This window comes from Macrotis lagotis, chromosome 6 (genome assembly GCF_037893015.1).
Source record: "Macrotis lagotis isolate mMagLag1 chromosome 6, bilby.v1.9.chrom.fasta, whole genome shotgun sequence".
Lineage (NCBI taxonomy): Eukaryota > Metazoa > Chordata > Mammalia > Peramelemorphia > Peramelidae > Macrotis > Macrotis lagotis.
The window spans coordinates 178,437,737-178,464,695 of NC_133663.1; the positions used below are offsets into that span (position 1 = coordinate 178,437,737).

At 33.0% G+C, this 26,959-nt stretch overlaps 1 protein-coding gene across 1 annotated transcript in view; it reads left to right on the forward strand.

The window, feature by feature from the left end:
• The window catches only part of MYO16 (myosin XVI), an 851,952-nt gene that overhangs the window by 50,560 nt on the left and 774,433 nt on the right, over nucleotides 1-26,959 (forward strand). Inside the window, exon 2 of the mRNA XM_074192022.1 lies at nucleotides 4,966-5,229. Coding sequence (XP_074048123.1) covers nucleotides 4,966-5,229 — 264 coding nt within the window. The remainder of the gene's footprint in view (nucleotides 1-4,965; nucleotides 5,230-26,959) is intronic.

Here is a 26,959-nt window from a genome sequence, read left to right on the forward strand (position 1 = left end):
TACCAAACAGTTTTGAAGACTGATGCTTTATAATATAATTTTAGATCAGGTAGGGCTATGCCCCCCTTCTTTTTGGAAATTCTTCACTTTTATTTCTCCATATAAATTTACTTACAACTTTTTCTAACTCATAAAAGTAATTTTTGGAATTTTGATTGGTAGGGCACTAAACTGGTAGTTTTGGTAGAATTGTCATTTTTCTTATGTTAGCTCTACCTATCCATGGGCAGTTGCTATTTGCCCAGTTATTTATATCTGATTTAATTTGTGTAAGAAGTGTTTTATAATATTTTTCAAAAAGTTTCTGAGTCTGTCTTGGCAAATAGTCTCCCAAGTATTTTATTTTATTTCATTTTTTTAGGTTTTTTTGCAAGGCAAATGGAGTTAAGTGGCTTGCCCAAGGCCACACAGCTAGGTAATTTTTAAGTGTCTGAGGCCTCCATTTGAACCCAGGTACTCCTGACTCCAAGGCAGGTGCTTTATCCACTATGCCACCTAGCCGCCCTGACTCCCAAGTATTTTATATTGTCTGAGGTTACTCTGAATGGGATTTTTCTTTCTAGCTCTTCCTGCTGTATCTTGCTAGACATATATAGAAAACTTGAGGATTTATGAGGGTTTATTTTATAACCTGAAACTTTGCTAAAATTGCTAATTGTTTCCAGTAGGTTTTTTGATGATTTTTTTGGTATTCTCTAGGTAGACCATCATGTCATCTGCAAAGAGTGAGAGTTTTGTCTCCTCCTTCTCAATTCTAATTCCTTCAATTTCTTTTTCTTCTCTAATTGCTGAAGCTAAATTTTTTAATACAATATTGAATAGTAGTGGTGATAATGGGCACCCTTGTTTAACCCCTGATCTTATTGGGAATGCCTCTAGCCTCTCTCCATTGAATATAGTGCTTGTTGATGGTTTCAGATAGATACTGCTAATTATTCTAAGGAACTATCCATTTATTCCTATATTCTCTAGTGTTTTTAGTAGGAATGGACGTTGCATTTTTCAAAAGCTTTTTCAGCATCTATTGATATGATCATATGATTTTTGATAGGTTTGTTATTGATATAATTGAGTAAACTAACAGTTTTCCTAATATTGAACCAACCCTGCATTCCTGGAATAAATCCTACTTGATCATAATGTATTATCCTAGTGATAACTTGTTGTAATTGTTTTGCTAAGATTTTAAGATTTTTGCATCTATATTCATCAGGGAGATAGTTCTATAATTTTCTTTCTCTGTTTTTAACTCTTCCTGGTTTAGGTAACAGTACCATATTGGTTTTATAGAAAGAGTTAGGCAGAGTTCCATCTTTCCCTATTTTTCCAAAGAGTTTATATAGAATTGGAACCAATTGTTCCTTAAATGTTTGGTAGAATTCGCTTGTGAATCCATCAGGCCCTGGAGATTTCTTCTTAGGGAGTTCAATGATGGCTTGTTGAATGTCTTTTTCTGAGAGAGGGTTGTTTAGGTATTTAATCTCTTCTTCATTTAACCTGGGCAACTTCTTTAATGACCACAGCTTCTAGAACAACTAGAAAAAGGTTTAGTAGATATTTACCTTAGGCACTAATATCTTATGCCAATAAACTAAAACTAGATATAAGACCTGAATAACAAGACCTAACAAATTGGATCACAGGTTAGAATTCAAAAGATCTTGATAAGGCTAGACATTTGGGTTGGATATAATAAGAAAAAATTAAATAGGGTTAAGTGTACAATATTTCATTTGGGCTCATTATATCAATTTCATAAGGAGAAGAGGAGGATGCATTGTTAACATGACAGGTTAATACAGGATCTCAACATTTTGATGGATCTAAATGTCAGTGGAGTTCTCTGACACCCAAAATAGTTAATGTACTCTGGGATTACATTAACAGGGAAATTGTAGCTTCTAGGAAAAAGACATGACCATCTCCCTCTATTCTGCCCTGCTTAGACTACATTAGGGTCATGCCACATCAATAAATTTTAAAAAAATGTCCAGAGGTGTTAGAGTTAAGTTTCATTGTCTTATGAGGATTAGTAGCAGAAACTGTATGAGTTTAACCAAATGGAAATATCAATTATGCTAAAGTATCTATAGAGTCCCTTTCCACTTAATGACTTGTTTCCAGAGGACTGGGGCAATGGAAAAATATTTCTGAAAGGCAAATTAAAATTCACTTTAAGAAAAACTTGTAAATAATGATTACTATCAAAAAGTGAAACAAGTTGAATATGGAGATAATAAGCTCACAGTCAATGCTTACCTTCCAGAGAAGGCTGAATCATCGTTATCATTTGTCTTTTTTTATTTTTATTTTTTCATCCATTTGCAAATGTATAGTTTTAAGTTATAAAATTTCCTTCCACCTTCCCTTCTCACCCCCCTCACCTCAGCAGTGAACAGTCAGATTAGCATTGTATATACATATCTTTGATAAATCTGTTTGCAAATTAGTCATTTTCAGTATGAGGAAGTAAAATCAAGGGAAAGAGATACATAAGAGATCATTTTTATAAAGTATTCATCAGATTCTGAAGGGTTTTTCTTTTGTTATTTTGTTTTTCTTCCTCTGGATGGGTATAACATTTTCCATATCTAGTCAAATACAATTGTCCTAACTCTCTGAGCTGCTGAGAGGACTTGCTTCCATCAAGGTTGATCATCTCACAGTGTTGTTGTTAATATGTACATTGTTCTCTTGGGTCTGTTCCCTTCGCTGGAGGGAATGAACATTTTTATTACTCTCCAGAATGGTTAGATCCACTCACAACTCCACTAGCAATGCATTAATGTCCCAAATCTCCCACAACCTCTCCAACATTGATCATTTTCCCTTTATCTCATCTTGGTCAAGCTGATAAGTGTGAGGTGATACTTCATAGTTATATTAATTTGTATTTTTCTAAACAATAATGATCTGGAGCATTTTTTTCATATGATTGTATATAGCTTTAATTTCTTCATTTGAAAACTGACTTCATATCCTTTTACCATTTATCAATTGGGGAATGTCTTGTCACCCTATAAATTTGATGCAATTATTTTTTATTTTTTAGAAATTAGACTTTATCAGAACTCCTTGTTGTAAATATTGTTTCCAACTTTCTGCTTTCCTTCTAATTTTAGCATCATGGATTTTATTAATGAAAACATTTAAATTTAATGTGTTCAAAATCATTCATGTTGCAGTTTATAATGTACTCTACTTCTTGTTTGGTCATAAATTTATTCCCTTTCCATAGATCTGATAGAGTATTTCTTGGTCTATGAATCCATCTATGGTGTCTCCCTTAATGTTTTAATCCTGTACACATTTTGACCTTATTTTGGCATAGGGTGTGAGATGTGGGTCTATGCCTAGTTTTTGCTATACTATTTTCCAGTTTTTCCAACAAGTTTTGTCAGATAGTGAGTGCTTATCCCAGAAGCGGATATCTTTGGGTTTGTCAAACAGTAGCTTGTTGCAGTTATCAAGTTTGTCTTAATGAAATTTTCTTTTCAATTATGGATTGAATAAAATAATTACCAAGGCCTCTTCTAACTCTAGAACTTCCCTTGTTTGGAAACTTCTGTTTATACAAAGTTCTTTTTTATGCATTTGTATGTTTTTTATACTTTATGAGTAGATTTTCGAGGACAGTTAAAAGTAAGAAGCAAAATGTCCATGAGAAGAAGATATTTTGGTAGATTGATATACTTTTTAATTAAAAAATTATTTCATGTTAATAAATATCTCTTTTAGTATCTATGTACCATAAATGTTTCCATTTACAATGAAAATTGTGCATTATGATTTGTCAGCATACATTTTTGTCTAATGCACCATGGTCACTTGTCCAAAGATCTATTAACTATCATTATCCCTGTTTCTAAGATTAGAATAATCTCTGTGGGTTTTTTTTGAGAGCTCATTGTCCTATATGGAAAGATTTGAAAGAAAAGGTATATGCTTATGGGATTAGTACCCATATTGACCAATGAGACTAACTTGAAGAACTCATCTGTTTTATGATCACAGACCTAGCTCTTACCTTTATCTAGCTCTCTTATAAATGAATGACCCTGGGGTGGCTAGGTGGCATAGTGGATAAAGCAGCGGCCCTGGATTCAGGAGTACCTGGGTTCAAATCCAGCCTCAGACACTTAATAATTACTTAGCTGTGTGACCTTGGGCAAATCACTTAACACCATTGTCTTGCCAAAAAAAAGAGTAACCCCATTTACAGCAAACTTACATATTTTTATTTGTCAAATTTTTTATTTTTATTCAACCAAAATATGCTTTTCTGATGACTTTCACCATACAACCTTTGTTTGTCCTATGAGAGCAATTGGAAGAAAGGAATAAATCCCCCCCCCCCCCCCTAATTTTTTCCCCTTCTACATACTGGAAGATAACCGTTACTTAAATACACATGAAATGTGTTGTTACTGCAAAAAAGAAAACAAATCATTATAACTTTAGAAGTAAATAATATTATTTTATTAGACAATATTCCTACAAAATATCCACCACCTCATTTAGGCATTTTGTATTGATTTCAAGAAACAGAAAAATCTGTAATTTGAATAGCTTCAAAGAAAGCTGAAATCTCTAATTGATTCTTCAGTTTCAAAACAGTATGAACATAGACAAGCTACATGTAAAACCGAAAGCTTTATTTTTCATCTGAATTACCGGAAAGATTTATGGAAGTAGTGGCTTTCTTAAAGAGTTTAAAGATATATTTTAATGTTTTAATGTGTTTTGATATGCCATATCAAGTAGTGGCTCACTTAAAGACTTTGAAGATATATTTTAATGTTTTAACGTGTTTTGATATGCCATGTCAAGCATCATTACTTTCATTCATTCAAAACTTTAGCAGTACAAAGTATTAGAGCCTAAACTACATTTTATGTTCATATTATTTAAAACTCATGGAGGTAAAAGTTGGACATTTCCTAATTCTTTTCTTTCACTTTTTAGGTTGCTTCCAACTATGTAATGTTTTTCGATCTCATGAAATGGAAATTGACCAGTGCTTGCTGGAGTCCCTACCATTAGGCCAGCGACAGAGGCTGGTGAAACGTATGCGCTGTGATCAAATAAAAGCCTATTATGAACGAGAGAAAGCCTTTCAGAAACAGGAAGGATTTGTGAAGAAGTTGAAACATGGGAAGAATCACAAAGTTCATTTCAACCTTGCTGACATGATGCAGGATGCAATCATCCATCACAATGATAAAGAAGGTACATTTATCAGAAAACTAAGTGTGTTTGTACCTGTGTATGTGTATGTGTCTGTGTGTGTGTGTGTGTGTGTGTGTGTGTATGTGTGCGTGTTATAGTGTAGTGTAGTGTGGTAAATATGCACATTACTTTTTAATTAACTTTTTTCTGAATATTTTATTTTAGGTAGCAGTTTCTATTTTCTTTAATCCATTTGAGCTATTTAAATTGTCTGATTAACAAAATGCTTGTTTCAAAGTTTATTTTAGTAAGGTTCAGGGCCCTTAGTTAATGTATGGCAATGCCAACTATTGGGGGTCGCATGGTGTTTTTCATGGACTAATTATGCTATTGGATAAGATTCTGGAATAAGAGGATCTGTATTCAAATTCTATCTCTGTTGCTTACTAAACTTGAGTCTCTTCACTGGTATATGGTAGAAAATAAACACTTGGTGGCTTGTTACTGTGACCTTGACCAAATGATTTAACCTCATTCAGATTTCTCATCTATAAATGTGAGAGTTGGATTAAATATTCTTTCACATGGCACTTAGCTCTAGATCGAAGATCTGAGTTAAATCAATGAAATGGCAGGGTGTGGAGATTGCTTCTTAAAAATTATTTACTATTTGCAAACAACCATGCTTCTATGGATATGGCAACACTAACAAAATTCATTTAGGATAGCCAAGTTTTATAAAGCATCATTTTCTGCTTTCTACTATAGTAGTTAATAAATATTAATTTATTATTTGTTTTCCATTTATCCAAAGGATGAGCTTATTTTCTCCAGAAGAAATATAAAAAAATATAGACTTGTAAAGCAAACATTATTTCAAGGAATCAGAATATTCAGGCTGGAAGTATTAGAATTTATCTAATCCAATAATGTCATTTGCTAGGTGAGAAAAATTAAGACATGCAGAGAGGTTTAAGAAGATGTTCCATACTATAATAAAACTATTAGGGCAGCTAGGTGATATAATGAATAAAGTGCCAGATAATGAATCAGGAAGACTCATTTTTATTACTTCAAATATGGTCTTAAACAATTGCTAGCTGTGTGATCCTAGGCAAGTCATTTAACCTTATTTGCCTCAGTTCCTAGTCTGTAAAATGAGTTGGAGAAACAAATAACAAATCACTCCAGTATCTGCCAAGAAAACTCCCAATGGAATCACAAAGAATTGGATGCAACCCAACAACAATAATATCATAATTTCTCTGACCTCTGGTTTAATTTTTCACTGTACCACTTTCAAATTAAAATTTACAAGATTTTAAGAAAATAAAAAATTCATGTGCTTTTTTATCTTTCTTAACTTCAATCTTGTTTGTTAGTATCAGTCTTAGCTTATAAAACAAGGTATTCATTTTGGTAAAAATCACTAACTTTAACATTCCTATATCATTTTACCTAGATTATTTAATTTGATTCTCATAATAATCCTTTGAGAGGGGTACTAAAAGCATTATTATGTCCATTTTATTCATGAAGAAAATGAGGCTATTGAAGCTATGATTACATGGGCACATAGTCACATGTTTATTAAGTAGCAGAAAAAGGACCTAACTCATTTTTCTCTGACTCCAAGTCTAGTACTGTGATCCTGAATCTTGTTACTAATGAATGACTATGAACTTAAATAGTAAATTTGGGCAAAGTACTCATCATCTCTTGACCACAATGTCAACAATAAATTATTGCTGTCTAGTCCAATCTAATGAAGAGCATTATTGACAGGAAAGAATTAAGATTCAAGCTATTGCAAAAAATTTCCATCCCCTCCCCTACCCGGTGTCACCAGCTGTCAACACAAGACCAAATGGACTCAAATAAGACCATCCCACTTATTGAAGGATGCCTAAAAAACGGCTTTCAAAATAATGCCATGTGGTCTCTAGATAAGTGCAACACAACATTTAAGATGTATGATGCCCCTGCTTGTAAAAATACCAGGACAGAAGGATAAAAAGATAATTATACACTGTTGAGGAAAGGTGAAGCCTCTATATAGTCATGTAGTTGAAATAAGTGACACTGTCCTCCATTATGGTGGCAGGAGAACAAGAATCTTTAGAAAAAAAAGTGTTGATATTAGTGATCTGTTCTGATCAATTGTTTCTACTTAAGCAAGACAGGAGAATTATCAATTAAATATGGATGTTCCACAGTTGAGATACTCATAGGAGAGCTCATAGGAAAATGGAATTACTTAGCCAGAGTAGTCTGATGATGAGTGGTTCAATTAAACTATTTCTTTAACATTAATATCTTCCAGGCCAAACCAGTCCTCAAAAAAGTAAAAAAAAATGTGTCTCAGGTTGTCTTTTTTTTTTTCAGAGTTCTACTGTATATCTATTCATTCTTTTTTGTCCAAAGATCCCACAAGCATATCCCAGATTAATCCTCCTGAGGCAAATTTATCAACTCTGCTTTAAAGTTTCTTGGCTCATAGCAGTTCTGATAGGTAGAGTGGAAGTATAGGAGTTAACTTACATTTCTTAGGTCTAAAACTATCATGGCATATAACATGGGATATTGAGAAAACTTCCTTCATTTGTAAATGTCAGTATGATTTTTATAATGTCTATGGTTCACATTCATGAGTTTTCTGAAGCTTGTGTGTGCTTGGGAAAATAATACCTTTAAAGATTTTTAAAGGAGTGGGATGTTCAATTTTTAATCTATCTTTGGACAATACAAGAGACCTTGAGGAGTTATGAAGGGAAGTCACCACTAATGAAATGACAGAACTTGGTGACATGTTAGATATGAGGATAAATAATAGTATGGTGTAGTAGATAGAAAATTGGAATTGGAAGACATACAGATCTGAAGACTGAATCCTATTATTTTTGCTTGCTTTTGCTCTTGCTGAGTCATGACCACTTTGGGTCTTTGTTTCCTCATTTGTAAAACAAAGTTGCTTTCAGCTATGATTCTATGATCCTATGACTGAAGGAGGAAAAAGGAAGTAAAATGACTCCAAAACTTAAACCTAATCAAATACAAAGAATATTTATGCCACACAAATAAATAGAAGAGTTAGGAAGTTTCCCGTTTTAAAATTATTTTTGGTCCTATGAATTTGTGTCCTAAATCTTCATAATGATATAATTATCACTTTATATATTTTCCATAAAATTTTGCTTCACAGAAATTATCTCACATGTATACAGAATTATAGTCTTCTGCATATTTGGTAGCTCTCTATCATGTAGCACTTCATATAAGTGAGGAATTGATTAATATTAATTAAAGCTTATTTTGACCGCAATGATTACAGGCAAATTTATTATTTATGGGTTAAAGTTGCTGAAAGTCCCTAATCATTATAGATGGCATTATGAATGATAAAAAGCCTCAAGGAAACATGGGAAAATCTCCAGTGCTCCTTGAACAATCAAGCTACAACTACTGAAATATGTATGTTTATTTGAGTAAATAAAAAAATGTTTCCTAATGGTAGTAAAAAAACGAGAGGAATTTTCTACCTTTTTATTCAATTCAAGGACATTTTAGATTCAATGAAAGTACTTGGAAAATATAACATAGCAGTACTAGGCAAAGTAAAACTAACAGACATAATAGCTAGCATCTATATAACACTTTAATATTTGCAAAGGGTTTTAAAATTATTGTCCTGCCTTTGATAAAATGTCATTTTATTCTCACAGCAATACTGGGAAATAGTGCTATTATTATTGCCATTTTATAGATAAGGAAACTGGGCAGGCAGAGGTTATTGCTTGCTCAGGATCACACAGCTAGTAAGTTTTGAACTTGAGTCTTCCTGAAACTAGTCTTCCCAAAAATGCTCTATTCACTATACCCTTTAGCTGGTTTGATTTACACATATACAAATCTACAACTGGATGTACAACAGCCACATCTCCTGAAGCATTGATAGGGTTGGGGGGGGGGAATCCTTTTCATTAAAGTTCTTAATACTGTCAAATTTTCAATGTTAGAAATGGATATGGGGCAGCTAGGTGGCGCAGTGGATAAAGCCCTGGCCCTGGAGTAAGGAGAACCTGGCTTCAGATCCGGTCTCAGACACTTAATAATTACCTAGCTGTGTTGTCTTGGGCAAGCCACTTAACCCCATTTACCTTGCAAAAACCTAAAAAAAAAAAAAAAAAAAGAAAAAGAAAAGAAAAAAAAGAAATGGATATGATCTTATCAGTAGAAAGGAGATTAAAGAAGAATTATCATCCATATTGTCAGTCTACACTATACTTGAAGAACCATGGGATCTTTCCCTCTGTCTTTTTACTGAAATCTTCTATATTTATTATGTCTTTCATTAGAATATAAACTCCTTGAAGGTGGGCATTTTGCTTACCACATAGTAAACACTTAATAAATGCTTCATTCATTCATCCATTCATTCATTCATTTATTCATTCATTCACAGAGTAGCCCACTATCATCAAAAGAAAACTAACTTTGGATCAGAGGGTCTGGATTTAAATTCTAACTGAACCTTAGTTTCTTCATGTATAAAATAAAGGAATTGGATTTGATGAATTTTAAAATTTTCCCCCCTTATTCTTTATCCTGGGATAGCTCTAAAAAAGTAGAACAAATAATTTGGTTATTCTTCACAAAATGATTGGTTTTCAACAGGAAATGAACTTCATTTGTGCTACTAGCTACTAGTAACAGACAGGGAAAAACAAAACTTAAGAAGCTAGATACTTTAAATATCTTGGAGTAGATAAATGCATCTTTCTTTTAATAAAAAGTCCTTTGTTTTTTCCCAGCATTACTAATATCCCCTCTTTCCTTGAGCACTGTAACTAGAACCAATTTTATATTATCAGTTTCTTTTCATTCAACTTTGGAAGCTCAAATAAAATGAGAAATCAACAATCTTTCAGATTTTATTTATGGAAATCTCTCCAGTTATAAGATACTTAGCATCTGATTATGAATATCCTACAAAATTGCATTCATAGAAGAGGAGCTTATTATCTGTTCAATGACATTGTTTTTATTAGCCAAAATTTATTCATGTACAATTATCAAGAACAATTATATTTCATCAGGAAAATATAAAAGTATAAAAGTTTGTTTCAGTTATTGGGTGAAAGAATCAATTTGTTTTTAACCTAGTATGGATAGTTAGGTTGTTTTTCAGATGTTTCCACAGTCCCATCATTCTTCCTATATGGAGATTACAAAGTTCTGAGGAAGAAATAAATCAATATTTTTAAAGCCATTGTCCTGCCTAAATTTGATAATTGTCTGCTATTACTGTATATTAAATATATATGTAAATTTAGATATATGTCAACCTTTAATTTTCTTTCATTTTTGCTGACTCAGGCTAAAGAGAAAAAAATTCTTTACCAAAGATCAAGTTGCTGATGTTACCTGTGTTAAAAAAAAATTAGAACATACTACTGAAGAATCAATTCAAGTTTTATTCGGTTGTTTGATTTGATAACCATCATTTCTTTTTCCTAAGGTTGAATGTGGTTATTATTTTTGTCATTTCATTGTTTTGTTCTGATTATTGATGGTATTTTATTGTTAGCAACTTGTCATTTTAATGTACAGTGACATTCTGGACAGACTCTATAACACATCTATTCCCACATGAACTATTCTGTATCATCTCTGAGAAGGACCCTGACTTCCATTGTAATTCTATTGCATCTAAAACAATATTAAAAGATAGACAAACCAGAGATGAAGATCAAGTTGAAGTGATTATTTTAGATTTGTGCATTTTCTGTAGTCATTATATTCTCTCATACTTACTTAGAGTAAAATATACTTTGATTAACAGTGACAAAATTGACTGTATTGAGGTTTCCACAAGATAGGTAATTCCTACCCTCCACCTGGGAGTGCTTTTCTCTTTCCTTCTTAGTTGGATTTCTGGATCCAAAACACTTTTGCAAATATAACTGCCAGGGGAAGAGCTATGTTATCCATGAGTGACCAGTACCTCTTCTTCCTTTCTCCCCCCTGCCCCAGCCACAGTTTTCTTCCTTCTCTCTTTTTTTCTCTCCCACTGAGTCAAATTCATTGGGAAATAAAAAGAGGAATAGAGAGTAAGGGGAAAAAAGTCAATCCCAAAATCAGCTTGCTCTGAGCAGACACAGAAACAATGAACAGAAATATTTGGAACCAACTGATAACATTTCTGAGGCATCTAGATGGCAGTGGATAGATCACTGGACCTGAATTCAGGAAAACCTGGGTTCAAATACAACCTCAGACACTTATTAGCTGTTTAACACTGTACAAGGCACCTAACTTCTGTTTGCATTAATACATTGAAGAAGGAAATGGAGTACTGCTGCAGTAGCTTTTTTTAAATTGGAATTTTATTTTATTTTTACAATTACATGCAGTGGTAGATTTTCAAAATTCATTCATTTACAAATTTTTGAGTTCCATATTTTTCTACCTCCTTCCCATCCTTTCCCCCCTCACCATGGTGATGAATAATCTGGCAAAAGTTATACATGAAAATTCATTTTAATATATTTATATATTATTCATTTTTGTGAAAAAAAGGAATTAGAGCTACAGGGAAAGAAAATCTATGAGAAAGGAAGGAAAAACATAAAAAAGTTTTAAAAGTATACATAGCACACATTCAGATTCCATAGGTTTTTCTCTGAATGTGGATGACATTATCCAAAGCAGGTTCTCTCAGGGTAGTCCCTTGATCTCTGAACTGATGAAAGGTGCTACATCCATCCTAGTGGATTATCTCACAATATTGTTGTTAATGTGATCAATATTCTCTTGGCTCTGTTCATTTCACTCAGCTTCAGTTCATGTAATTCTTTCCATGCTTCTTTAAAGTCTGACCACTAATGATACAGTAGTACTTCATAGCATTTATATATCATAACTTGTTCATCCATGCCTCAATTGACAGATATCCCCTCAAATTCCACCCCCATGAACTGCTACAAATATTTTTGAATATGTGTGACTTTTTTCTAGTTTTTATGATTTTGGAGGGGATATGGTCCTAGTATTGGTATTACTGGGTCAAAGGGCATGATCAGTTTTATTTTTCTTTAAGCATTCATGCTGCTCTCCAGAATGACTGGATCAGTTTACAACTTCACCAGTAGTGCATTAATGTTCTAATTTTCCCACATTCGCTCCAATATTGATAGTTTTCCTTTTTTGCCCTCTTAGCCAATCAGAAAGGTATGAGGTGGTACCTCAGAGTTGTTTTAATTTGCATTTCTCTAATCAATAATGATTTGGAGCATTTTTTTCATGACTTTATGTAACTTTAATTTCTTTATCTGAAAACTGCCTGTTCACTTTGCCTGTTCTCAATCTTTTAATATTTGTACTTCATTTTTGAAGAAGATCAAGACACCAGGGAGGTGATGCCATAACAAGCACATGAAATGGATTTGAGTGAGGGGGCACTGTGCTAAGTCACCAGCCTCACTTTCTCCTCCAGGGTCATCTGGATCCAGTGACCAGATATGGATCAGGATGACTGACATTGGTCCTGAAAGTGAGGCAAATAATATTAAGTGACTTGCCCTAGGTCACACAAGCTAATAAGAGTCAAATGTCTGAGGCCATATTTAAACACCTGTCCTCCTGACTTCAAGGTTGTACTCTGTCCACTGTGCCACCTCACTGCCCACTTTGACCATTAATCATTTGGGGAGTGATTGTAATCTCCATATATTTTAGAAATGACTCCTTTATCAGAAATACTAGCTGGGAAATTTGTTTCCCACCTGGTTGTTTTCCTTTTAATCTTGGTTGTATTGGTTTTATCAGTGCAGGGTCATTTTAATTTAACCTAGTCAAAATCATTCATTTTGCAATGTGTAATATTCCCTATTTCTTGTTTGATCATAAATTTCTTTCCTGTCCATAGATCTGTCAGATGGAGTATTTCTTGTTCTTTTAATTGATCTAAGTATTGTCCTTTGTGTCTCAATCCTGTAGCCATTTTGACCTTAGTTTGGTATAGGGTGTGAGATGTGAATCTATGCCTAGTTTTTGCCACACTATTTTCCAGTTTTACTTGCAGTTTTTGTCAAAAAGTGAGTTCTTATCTCAGAAACTACTGTCTTCAAGGTTGTCAAATGGTAGATTACTATAGCCATTTTCTACTGTTTCTTTGTACCTGTTTAATCTATCAGTACATTACCGTTTCTTAACCAGTACCACAATTTAGATGATTTCCATTTTATAAAATAATTTTAGATCTAGTATAGCTAGGCTACCTTCCTTTGCATTTTTAAATCAATTTCCTTGATTATTGTATCAGATTATTTTTTTTTACTATTTTTAACTCTGTGAAATAGGTTTTTTTACATAATTTGATTAGTATGGCACTGAATAAATAATTTAATTTGAATAGAATTGTGTCATTTTTATTATATTTACTTTGCCTATTCACAAACAAGTGTTTATATCTGACTTTATTTGTGTGAAAAATATTTTGTAATTGTGTTCAAATAGCTTCTGGATTGTCTTAGGAAGTAGATTTCCAAATTGTCTACAGTTACTTTAAATGGACTTTATCTTTCTACCTCTTGCCCTTAGATATTATTGTTTATATAAATTGAAATGCTGATGATTTATGTGGGTTTATTTTATATCCTACAACTTTGCTGAAATTGTTAATTGATTCAAATAGGTTTTTTTGGTTTATTTTCTAAGTTTCTCTAAGTATAACCTCATATCATCTACAAAGAGTGAAAGTTTTGCTTTCTCATTGCTAATTCTAATTCCTTCAATTTATTTTTCTTTATTGCTAAAACTAACATTTCTAATACTATCTTGAATAGTAATGGTGATAATGAGCATCCATGTTTCACCCCTGATCTTATTGGAAATTCTCCTAGTTTATCCCCATTGCATATAATGCTTGTTGATTGTTTTATTTTTATTTTTGATTTCTTTATTTTTTTTAAATTTTAGAAAGATTTTAATTATTTGAGTTTTTCAATTTTTCCTCCAATCTTGCTTCTCTCCTCCCATTCCCCACAGAAGGCTGTTTGTTAGTCTTTACATCATTCTCATAGTATGAATTGAGCTAAGTTGAATGTGATGAGAGAAATAACATATCCTTAAGGAAGAAACATATAGTATGAGATATAGCAGAATTACATTATAAGAAAACATTTTTTAAAAAATTAAAAGTAATAGTCTTTGTTCAAACTCCACAATTCTTTCTCAGGATACAGATGGTATTCTCCATCACAGATATCCCACAGTTGTGCCTGATTGTTGTCCTGTTGGTATGAACAAATCCATTAAGGTTGATCATCACTCCCATGTTGCTATTAGGGTGTACAATATTCTTCTGGTTCTGCTCATCTCGCTCAGCATCAGTTCATACAAATCCTTCCAGGCTTCCCTGAATTCCCATCCCTCCTGGTTTCTAATAGAACAATAGTGTTACATCACATACATATACCACAGTTTGTTAAGTCATTCCCCAATTGATGGACATTCCTTTTCTTTTTCCACCACAAACAGAGATGCTATGAACACTTTTGTACAGGTGATTTTTTTTTTTATAATTTTTCATCATCTCTTCAGGGTATAGATCCAGTAGTAGTATTGCTGGATCAAAGGGTATGGATATTTTTGTTGCCTTTTTTCGCATAATTCCAAATTGCTCTCCAGAAAGGATGGATGTTGCTGATGGTTTTAAATAAATATTGTTTATTTTTAAAGAAAATTTCCATATATATTCCTATATTCTTTACTGGTTTTAATAGGAATTGTTATTGTAGTTTTTCAACTGTTTTTAGCATCTATTGAAATAATCATATGTTTTCAGTTTTTTTATTGATATAGTCAATTATGTTGATTCTTTTTCTAACATTGAACCATCCTTGCCTATCTGGATATAAATCCCACCTATAATTTTCTTTGTCTGGTTTAGCTTTTCCTGTTTTGAGTGTAAGCTCCATATTGGTGTCATAGAAGGAATTTGTCAAAATTCCTTCTCCTATTTTTTAATGTAGTTTATAAAGAATTGGAATTAATTGTTCCTTAAGTGTTTGGAAGATTTCATTTGTAAATAGATAGTTTATTAATGATTTCTTTAATTTCTTTTTCTGAAATGGGTTTATACAAGTATTTTACTTACTCTTATGTTAATAGAGTTATATTTTTAATATTCATCCATTTCACTTAGATTGTCAAATTTATTGGCATACAGTTGGGCAAAATACCTCTGAATTATTTCTTTTATTTCCTCCTCATTGGTGATAAGTTCACTCTTTTTATTTTTGATACTGGTAATTTGGTTTTCTTCCTTTTTTAAATCAGATTAACCAAAGATTTATCTATTTTATTGACTTTTTCATAAAACCAACTCTTAGTTTTCTTTATTAGTTCGATGTTTTCTTGCTTTCAATTTTATCAATTTCTCCTTTGATTTTTCAGAATTTCTAATTTGGTATTTAATTGGAGATTCTTGTTCTTTTTCTAGCCTTTCTTTTTAAGTTGCATCCTCCATTTATCAATTGTCTTTTTCCCTATTTTATTTACATAAGCATTTAGTAATATAAAATTTCTCCTAAAAACTGCTTTGACTGCATTCCATAAAGCCTGGTATAGTGTCTCACTGTTGTCATTGTCTTGGAAGAAATGGTTGACTTTATCTATAATTTGTTATTTGATCCAGTCATTCTTTAAAATGAGGTTATTTAGATTCCAATTTTAGATTTATCTTTCCAAGTCCCTTTATTACATATAGTTTTATTGCATCATGTCTGAAAATGATGCCTTTAATATTTTTGCCTTTCTGTATTTGACTCTAAGTTTTTATGTCATAGATTTGTTCAATTTTGGCATAAGTGACATGTACTGCAGAGGAAAAAAATGTACATTTCTCTCCATACCCCTCCAATTTTCTGCAAAGTTCTATCATATCTAAGTTTTTTAAAATTCTATTCACCTCCATAATATCTTCATTGTTTGTTTTGTGGTTAGATTTATCTAATTCTGAAAGATAGAAATTTAGGTCCGGTACTATTATAATTTTGCTACATATATCTCCCTGTAATTTGTTTAGTTTTTCCTCTAAGAATTTGGATGCCATACCATTTGGTACATATAATTTTAATAATGATATTAATTGACTATGTTGGCTTTTAAGAAGATGTAGTTTAGAAGATGTAGATGGTTAAGTCCTATGTAATTTTGATTGTGGTTTATTAATAATTAAATTGCTTCTTTTTGACTGCTTGTAATATTTTCTCCCTGAACTGAGAATTCTGGAATTTTACTAAACTATTCCTGGGAGTTTTTATTCTGGGGTCTTTTCTGGAGATAATTTATAGATTCTTTCAAAGAATAGGTTGTTTTCATGGTCTGAGATATTAGGGTAGTTTTCCATGCTGCTAGATATTGTCCAGGCTCTCTTTTTGATTGAAGCCTTTGGGTAGATCAATAATTCATAAATCATCTTTTCTGGATCTATTTTCCAAAATCATTTGTTTTCCCAAAAGTTACTTAACATTTTCTTTTATTTTTTCAGTCTTTTAGTTTTATTTGATGGAATCTTAGTATCTAAAAGAGTCACGAGTTTCCATCTGTCCAATTCTAAATTAGGGTTTTATTTTCTTTAGTTAGCTTGTATGTTTTCTTTTCCATTCGGTTAATTTGAGTTTTAAATGACTTGCATTCCTTATCCAATTGGTTGTTTATTTTTTGGTGAGTTATATTCTTTTTCCAGTTTGTTATTTTTACTTTTAAAGGCATGAATTTCTTCAGTCAATTTTTTAAAATAATTATCTTCATGACTCCTTTTATTCCATTTTTATTCTTCTTTTCTTATTTGGTTTTAAAAAATCATTTTTGAGCTCTTTCATGAAGTTTTGGATTTGAGGCCAAACCATAAAATTCTTTAATGCTTCAGATGTTGACAATTGTCACTGCTTTTTTTTCTTTCTGAGATGGCATTTTTATTGTCACTCTCTAAATAGTAGCTTTCTATGGTTAACACTCTTTTGGTTTTATTTTTTATTTTTTGCTCATTTGAATAGTTGAACATTGCTCCTGAGTTACAGGGAATATAGTCAAAAGCTTTATTTTGTTGGGCCCAGGAATTGATCCTGGTTTATTGTTTGCCAAGGTACTGCCTATGCAACCCAGGTATTACCTTTGCAGTGATTTGTTCCCAAATCAGTCCTGTCTGTTGCCTCAATGTTCCTGGGGCTCAGACTTCGGGGTTTGGAGCCACCCTACTGATCTGCTTGCTGAACCAGGACCTGAGCAGCATTGTGGCTAAGAGCCTACTGCTGACTTTCCTGCTCTCCTACTTATCCTGAGCTATATTTCCCCTTTTCCTTTACCAGGGATCCTCTACAATATATTGAATTGAGAACTTGCTTTGCTCTTTTTAAATTTTTTTTTGATGGGATCTGTAGTTTTAGGTCTTTGTAGAGGCTTCATTTAAAGTTATGCTGGAAAAAGCTCTCTAAGCATGCTAGCTTCATCACCATCTTCCTCCACCCTGGAATTCTATTTCAGTTTCTCTACCAAGAAACCCCCATAGACAGAATTGGCACCAGGAAGAGCAGGATATAACTGAACAATAACCCTTTAAGTGACTGACTTGATCACTTACATGTCCTGGAAAATGAATAGGAAAATCTGCTTCTTGTATAATTTGAATGAAGAATCCAAAACTGATAGCTCAATACAGTACTTTATGTAGAATAAATGCTTAATGACTATTGTCTGATTTAACAGTTCATTGGCCATACATGTTGTTGCTTTTGTTTTCACTCCGTCACCTGGAATGTCATTAGCAAACCATTTTTGACAGTTACTGTTGTGCAGTTTGCCATTAGGTCAAAAAATAATTCCAAATAAAAAAGAGAAAAACAAGAATTATTCCAGTTGTTTCAGTGAAACTGGGAAAATCATTCTAATGTTGCACAATCTTTTTGACTGTCTATAGTCTTTATTCCTTTACCTTATAGTCATTAGACAATATGTAGCTTCATAGACTGATGGCATAAAATCGGATCCCTTTGCTTCTATTGCTGTAGTGATAAACTAGCAAATATTCAGAAACATATTTCCTTTGTAGAGGTACAGATGTAGAAAATGGAAATATATAATTCGTTAGCACCTACTGAGTTTTTTGGTAGCAGCAGCAGCAATACTGATGGGTTTCTTGTTGATCAGTCTTAAATTTATCATACTCTATATATTATGACTATTTAAATCAATGCACAATATGACTGAATCAATCAACACTGCATTAAAATTGGGAAATGATGAAGCATAACAATAGAGCACAACTGCGAGTAGAAAATACTAGAATAAGTATTATAATTAGGGTGAGGAAAAATATCAATTCTTCTCTTCCAAATTTTGTTTTCATCTCATAGTCATACAGTTATAATTGTTGTGCACAGTGGGAATAGCTGACACCAAGACTAACTGTGTAAATAATTAATCAACTCCATATTTACAAAAACATGACTTGGTCAAATATCATGGGCTTGCCTTTAAAAATATAAATGATTTTCACATATCAAAATGGAAGAGGAAATATCAATACTGTACAGATGTCCATTTTATAGATTTAGAATGTTATATTTGTGCAGTTTATGACAGATGCTGAAATAAGCAAAACCGGCCATTTTTCATGGTCATATTGTTGTGATTAGTCAACCATGATGTCTTCTATTATTGAGTAACAGCTGTTAGGTAATTACAGCTATCCATTAAGAAAAAGTTAAAAAGTAATAAAGGATTGTAAGTACATTTTATATATTGTGTAGATTCTGAATGGATTGATTGAAAGGTTTAATATTTATTCAATTTTTATTCTTTAAACAAACATTTATTTTGTGTCCAGTATGTAAAAGAAATTTTTATTAGGCAAAATGAGGGATGCAAAAGAAAAAAAAAAGATTTAATCCCTGTTTTAGAGAAGTTGACAAGTAAAAGCGATTCAGTCTACATATAACAAATCATTAGAAGAAAGTTCTAGATTAGTTTATAATGAAGAATGTGAGAGTGCTATGTATAAAACACTAGCAAAAGTGCTGGAGGTATTTTAAATGGAGGATAAATGATTGCAGAGGAAACCTTAAGGGAAGACTTGAGTCTTTAGCTGAATCTTAAAGGAAGTTTAGGAGTAATTTTGGTTAAGATGAAGGGGAAAATGTAGTCCAGCTGTTAGTAATGGATTAAATCAAGTCATAGTTACAAAAGTAGTGATGGAATGTAAGAGGGAATATTGGTAACCCAATCTAAGTGCTATAGATTATCTTCTCCTGTCATATTAAAATGCTCTTATTTAGGCACCTGTTTCTGGAAAGGCTGCATTGAAATTTCTCAAGACATTTGATTGTCTCCCCTGTTTTTAAAACATTTTAGCAACAGAAATTTAGAGTTAAGAAGTTCTTATCATTACCTTAAAGTTTCTCTTCAATGTCCACTTCTTTTTTTCCTCCCAGGTGATGAATAGATTCTATGTTTTAAGCCTTATACGTAAGTGGTCTTAGTACAAACTAGTTCAGATATCCTGAATGTTTGCAATTCCTTCCTTGTTATGTAGAAAATGTAGAATAATAGTAGAATAACTTAAAACTTCATTCTCATGCAGTACATGACCCAGGTTTGGAACCACTTTTCCTCAGATCAAGTCCTTAAATCTCCTAACAAAGATTGAGATAAAGTGCAGATGGGACCTAAAGCAACATGGGAACAATGAATCTCTTCCAATGGTTTAAATTGTGGAAAGAGGTAGAGAAGTGTAGGTAAATCTTTCCTAGAATTCCAATTCACCATTTCAAATTTAGGTCACCAGTTCAAATTTAGGTCATAGGAAAAATGGCATTGTCATGTCAATTGAATCACTCAACAGCCTTAAATGGTTTATGAATAAGTTTTTGGTAAGATTGACAGTGGGAGGAAAAATACAAAAATTCATGCTCCTGGGAGATTCATCCTCTGATCATTGATCCACAAGGAAAACTTTAATTACCTGTCAGTTCTTCTTACTTATATAAAATGAAAGTTAAAGAATTGGTTCAGGAAATTATGACAATCCTGCTCCTAGGGAGGTGGTGACTTGGTCCTGATCTGGCCTGGAGACTCCTACCTCTGTGATGATAATTTTAATACTTTCCCCAATTTAATCAGGATCTGTTCAGTTCATTATGATTTGATGGATAACAGTTACTAGATTTGTGTATTAAGATGAAAAGAATTGAAAGTGATATAAATAGTTGATGCTGTTAAGATAAGAGTTTTGAATGGTTAATTCATCATGTATTGATAATTATATTAATGATATTTGATTTTTCAGATAAATTCATTCTTTCAACCAAGTATGGCATAAGGATGGTATTGTTGCACTACTCCCTCTCCTTTAAATATTTTGCTGAATTGTTTTTCAGTAGTTTTTTAGTTGTTCATGAGCCCATTTGGGGTTTTCTTGGGTTGCCAGTTTTTTTCCAAATCATTTTACAGATGAGGAAACAGGGGCAAACAGGGTTAAGTGACTTGCCTACAGAGCTAGTCAGTGTCTGAAGCAATATTTGAACTCACAGAGATAAGTTTTCCTGACTTCAGGCCTGGTTCTCTTTCCACTGTGCCACCCTTCTATCCATTGAGAAAGCAAATTATTGTGATAACAATTATACATGTGAAATCCATATTAGTCACATTATAAAAAAAAGAAAAGCAAAGTGAGGAATTTATGCTTCTATTTGCATTCAAAGTTCATCCTTCATTTCTTTTGGGGGTAGAAAGCATTTTCATCTTACATTCTTTGGAATTGTCTTGGATCATTGTATTGATCAAAGTAACTAGTCTTTCAGAGTTGATCATTATTACATTATTGCTATTACTATGTTCTGTGATCTGGTTCTGCCCTTTTTGCCTTGAATCAGTTTATATGAACAATTCCAGGTTTTTCTGAAACCCTGCCTCCTTCTCATTTCTTATAAAACAATACTATCATAATCATATTCCATAACTTGTTTAGTCATGCTCTCAGTCACTATCTACTACAGCAGAATCTTGTTTTTTTGGTCTCAGTCCCATCTTGGTTTCCGTGACACTGCTTTCTCCTGGTTTTCATCCTTCCTGACTGTCCCTTCCTTCTCAGTCATCTCTGTGTTAGATCATAATACATTTCTTAAATTCTCTAAGTTTGCACATTGTCCTAAACTTTCACTGCTTTTCTCATTTCTTTGGCAGACATATCAGGAACCATAGATTCAATTGTAAATAGCATTGACCAGGGGAGAAGGTACTAGATTGAGGCAGAAATGTCCAATCCCATCTCTGACACCCTTATTTGGGTAACCTCAAGCATATCCCTTTACCTCCCTAGATTTTTCTTCTTTTTTTTAATAAAATGAAAGAGCATTGAATTAAATAACCTCTAAATACACTTCCAACTCTAGATATACAATTCTGTAATCATGTATATAATATGAAGATAACTCCCAAATATATTCCCAAGCTCTCTTCTGAGTTTTAGTTCCCCAGTGCCAATTGCCTATTTGACATTTGCATCTGAATTTCCCATGAGATGCTCAAGCTTCAGATATCCAAAATGGAATTACATGCCTCACCCGTAAAACAAGCAAACAAACCTAATCCTCCCAAATTTGTTATTTTTGTTGAGGTTGCCACTGTGCTCCAAATCTCTCACTTGATTTTACTTTCTCTCCACTATCCTAACTCAAACCTTAGCCACCCCTTGTTATTATATCATTTTATTGTCTTGTCTTCTAATTGATACACTCATGTCCTATCTCATTCATCATTAATTTATACTCCAAATATCTGCTAAAATAACCTTGTAAATGGAATAGATATGATCATGGTCCTTTCCTGTTCCTAAAGCAGTGACTGCCTATTGACTTCAGTATAAAATAAAGTCCTCAGACTGCCAATTTAGACAGTGTACACTCTAGCTTCAACCTACCTTGTTAACCTCATTTTGTGTTTCTTCCCTTTATATATTCTAAGCCTGTTGTGGAAACATAAAAGAATGTAGTAATAATGATGATGACAATAATAATAATAAACAGTTCAAGACATAACCTGAAGGCATTTCCAACAAAATGTATTGTCTCAATTGCTCTCTTTAATATATAAATTTTCTGGTCTTTATATAGAATTGGGGGGGGGGGGCTTTTACTTTTAAACTCTTTACAGTACCAGCCATTCCCAAACTAGTGAAGAAAACCATTCTGATTAGTTTGAAGGAAGAGCTGGAAAGGGGAAGTTCAGAGATAACTCTCTACCTCAACCATTCACACTTCAAATGAAGCTTTGAGATGTATTTTACATTTTTGCCACAGTTCAGTGATTTTTATGCTGTTCATAGTTTAATAAATCCAGAGAGATATTTAGTCCTTCAGGATCACAGATATAACACTGCTCCTTAGTTCCAAACCCCATCAGGTACGTTCCACAAAATGGAACTGCTTAATACAACTAAACAAATAATTGTAGTAACAACACTGTAGTCAAGAAACTACTTGATCCCCATGATCCTGTGCCATGGAGCATACCATCTAAAATAAATAAAACTTGATCTGCTGGGGAAGACACAACTGAGTAGAAGAGATCATTCCCATCTGTGCTTGCTTGGTGTTAGCTTTACTGGTTCCCAACTGTCACAAGATTAGGAAGTATCAATTGGTAAATCACCCATCTGAACTGTAAAACTGCAACATCTCTCCTTTTCCATTCAGCCCCTTCTAGTCACATTCCCTCTAAGTGTTTTGACAGCTGGTTTTGCTGTGAATCTTATTTGAGGGGCACAGATTTCTTCAAGGATATGCAATTTTGTTTTGACAGCTGTCTCTATTGGATGCCCTTGCCTAAAGCATATGGTTTCCCTTTAGTAATCATGGCCTTATTTCCCACCTGTTAGATGATTTGTGTGTGCATTAGGGGATGTTTGCTATGAGCCACTGACAGCTTATAGTGGAAAAGCAAAGACCATGACCTGTTGACATGTTATCTTATTAGTACATGAAAAGGAAGCACATTATCGTTTAAGAATCTTTCATATACTTTGAGTTAGTTATTAAGCTATCAGTCTTATCTTCTTCAGCATATAAAAATAAAACAATAATCAATTGCACTTCTGGCAATTTTTTTCAGCTCAACAAACAGCAAACATTTGTTAAGCGCCTAATACATATAAAACATTATGTTAAGTGATAGGGATACAGACGCAATCCTTGCTTTCAAGTAACTTATAGTGTAAAAACAGTGACTGTAGCATATTGTAAATATAGTAGAAGGTGGAAGATGATGCAAGCAAAGGACAGGCAAGATGCTTTATGGGAAAATTTGAAGCAGGGGGGGAATATTTTTAGCTGAGGGTATCCCAGAAGACATGAATATGTAATTATCTACAGACAGATGGCTTTTGTGATCTCACATTTGGTGTGAGTGTAGGTGTGTTTGTATGTCTGTGTATGTGTCCCAAATGTATGATTTTATTGGGGTATGGAAAGCAGAACACTGAGGAAACACCTTTTAGCAGTGTTGATCAACATCTACTCTTTAATTATGGTCTTAGGGAATTGCTTGGAGCTGTAAGAGGTTAATTGCTTTATGAAGGTCACAAACACACTATGTGTCAAGGATGTAGCTTGAGTCTAGAACATGAACATAGTTATTTTTTTGTTTCAAAGGCATTTGATCTACTACCCAATGTTGATACTTCCCATCAGACTTTACAGATAGAAAATGAATTTTTTCAATACTGTATGTGTGCCAAATGCAGTGTTAGTTGCCCAGGGACAAATCAAGCAAGTAGGACTGTCCTAGATCAAATTCTTCTAATAAGTGAAGACACATGAAGAAAAACTGTATGAGTGGGTAGGGGGAAATAAGACTTTGTTTATGACTCTGTTTCACTGTCATTTAACAGACAGAGATTGTGTCTCTGGGCACTCAGACATCATAAAATAAAGATATTTTCACAAGTTTCTGAGCACCCTCCAGATAAAACCAACTACTTTATGGCAGTTATAATTTTGCTTTTAGTTTCTTTGGCAGCAGTATGTTAGTGATATCATTAAGAAGCCTTGTTTCCTCTCGTGTTTTCTTCATTTCCATGTCAGGTCTCAAGGAATCAGAAAAAAATTGCAAAGGAATTTATTGAACTACAGAGTAGAGACTTTCTATCAGTGCTTATTTCATCAGTTACCTTTCTAAAGATTTTGTGAAAATCTTTCATGGAAATGGAAAATTTGTGGAAGAAATAACAAGTATATTCATTGTAAAAAAACTGAATCAACTAACATCATTTCACAATAATGATGTTAACATGTTACAACTAAATCACATCACAGTTCAGGAATCTTAAATTCCATTTAACTGATGAAAGTGAGGGAAGAAAAGGGAATAAGAATTTATATAGATTTATATAGTGCCCACTATGTGCTAGACACTATGCTAGGTATTTTGGGACTTTTTTTTTACAAATATACATATATATATATATATATATATATATATATATATATATATATATATATGTATGTATGTATGTATCTTTCAGAATGCAATGCAATTACTGGTCTAATCAAGATTGTACCAGTGATCCATATAGGCTGCTCCCAATGGGAATATATAACATAGTCTGTCACTTTCCATGGTCTTAAACCTGCTGAATTTTCTTTATGCTTAGGGGAATTAAGCTGGAGAGGGTAGACTGGTAGAAAATTGTAATTACTATATTCTTCTTCCAGGGATTGGGTAGTCAGCTACCCAAAGAATCCAGAGGGTAAGTGGACAGCAATTAAGTGCCAGAGGTTAAGAGTTTGCAAGTTATGAGGATATGATGAAGGAATCAAGTTTGCCATTTAGTTTTGTAAAATCTAGAACTAAACTGACCAAATCTTGGCACTTCTCTGGCATAGAGCATAGAGTGTTGAATCTGGAATCAGGAACCTCTGAACTCAAATCTGATTTCCGAAGAGTACTTGTAATGAATTTGTCTACATACATATGTTTATATACATACACACACACACACATACACACACACATATATATATATATACATACAAACATATATATGTTTGAGTCTTGATTAATTCTTTATACTAAATGAGAAATATAATAAGATTTTTAGGAAAGAAGGAAGTTATATCAGTTCTTTAAAGAATACTACTCAATTTTGTCATTGTAAGTTAACTTTCAACCATGACAGTTTGGATTTGAATCACTTGGAAACATCTCTTTCTCATAAATATCATTCTTAATTCATTCCCCTTAGTCCTATTTTACTTAACATGTTTTATCAAGAACAATTAATGAGAACAGAATGATGAAGTTCATATATCTTTATGTCCCACCTTCAAATCAAAAAGTCATATAAATCAATATGGCACATAGTTGATAAAGGTGTGATATGATTATAAAACCATAGTCATGAGATAATGGAATTAGAGGTCATCTAATCTAACCTTCCATTTTCTAAAGGAGAAAACCAAGGCACACAGAGGTCCAAAGTCCTCCAGATAGTGAAGAAGAAAGCCAAGATGCAAAGCCAAGTCAAATTTGTGGTCAAATAACTATAAGTCATTCTCTGTCTCCATCTCTGCTGCCCTGTCTCTGTCTGTCTCAGTTTCTGTCTCTCTGTCCCTGTATCTCTCTCTCTCTCTCTCTCTCTCTCTCTCTCTCTCTCTCTCTCTCTCTCTCATCTCTATCTCTGTTTCTCTCTCACACACACATAGCTTTTTGTCTCTGTCTCATTTATGTCTCTCTCGGACTCTGTCTTGACAATCATTGGAATCAGAGCTCCTGAATTTAAATCCTGTTTCTGGCACTTACTAATCAATTGACTCAGACCAGTCAAGTTTCTTAACTTCCTTAGATTTAACTTCCTCATCTTTAAATTGGGCTAGATGATCTGTAAGATCTCTTGATACCTGTATGTTCATTATGCTATGCATGTTTTCCCTTAATATCCCTTGCTTTTTAATATATTTGCTGAAATTCCCTTTATATTGTCAAAAGTTCATAATCACCTATAGTCATGTGTTCTGCCAAATCTAGTGTATAGTGAAAAAAATCTAATCTTGTTAACAGCAAATCTGAATTTTTACGTCAGCAGTATTTTATTTGTAAATGCATTATAATTATATTGCCAAAGGCAAACATAGTTTACAAATTGTTTCCCCTGCTATAATGATGTTCTACACAGCAGCTCATGCTGCTGATAGAATGTTTTATGTTCCTATGAAAATTGCAAAACATTTTTCCTTTTCTAAACTCTGCTGTGAACACAATGAATCATAAACCTCATGTTTTACACCCTCAGTAGCATCACATTTTATGGTTTGATAGATCAGAGAATTTATCTACAGCATTAATTCAATGAGCCAAAATGCTTTGCTACTTAACACTCAGTTTAATCAAAAGTCATGAACAATGGAAGATAAGAAATTTCAAAGCACATGACTAATTGTCAGTTCATATTAAAACTGAGCCTAAGTAATAATGGGAAAGATTTAGGAAATACCTCATGGTGAACAGAAAATTATATCACAATGAAAGAAAGCCAAAAAACAAAAAAGGAAGGTGACAGTCAATATGTGTAAGGTGGACCCCAAAATTAAACAAGACCTTCTGTATAGGGCTTATACACCTAAACAAGTTTAAAATAGTCATATGGGGAATCATATAGTAATTTTGGTAATGATACCCAAGGCATTGCTCAAGACATTTGTAATTCTTTTTGGAAATTTACTTCAAAGTTCAT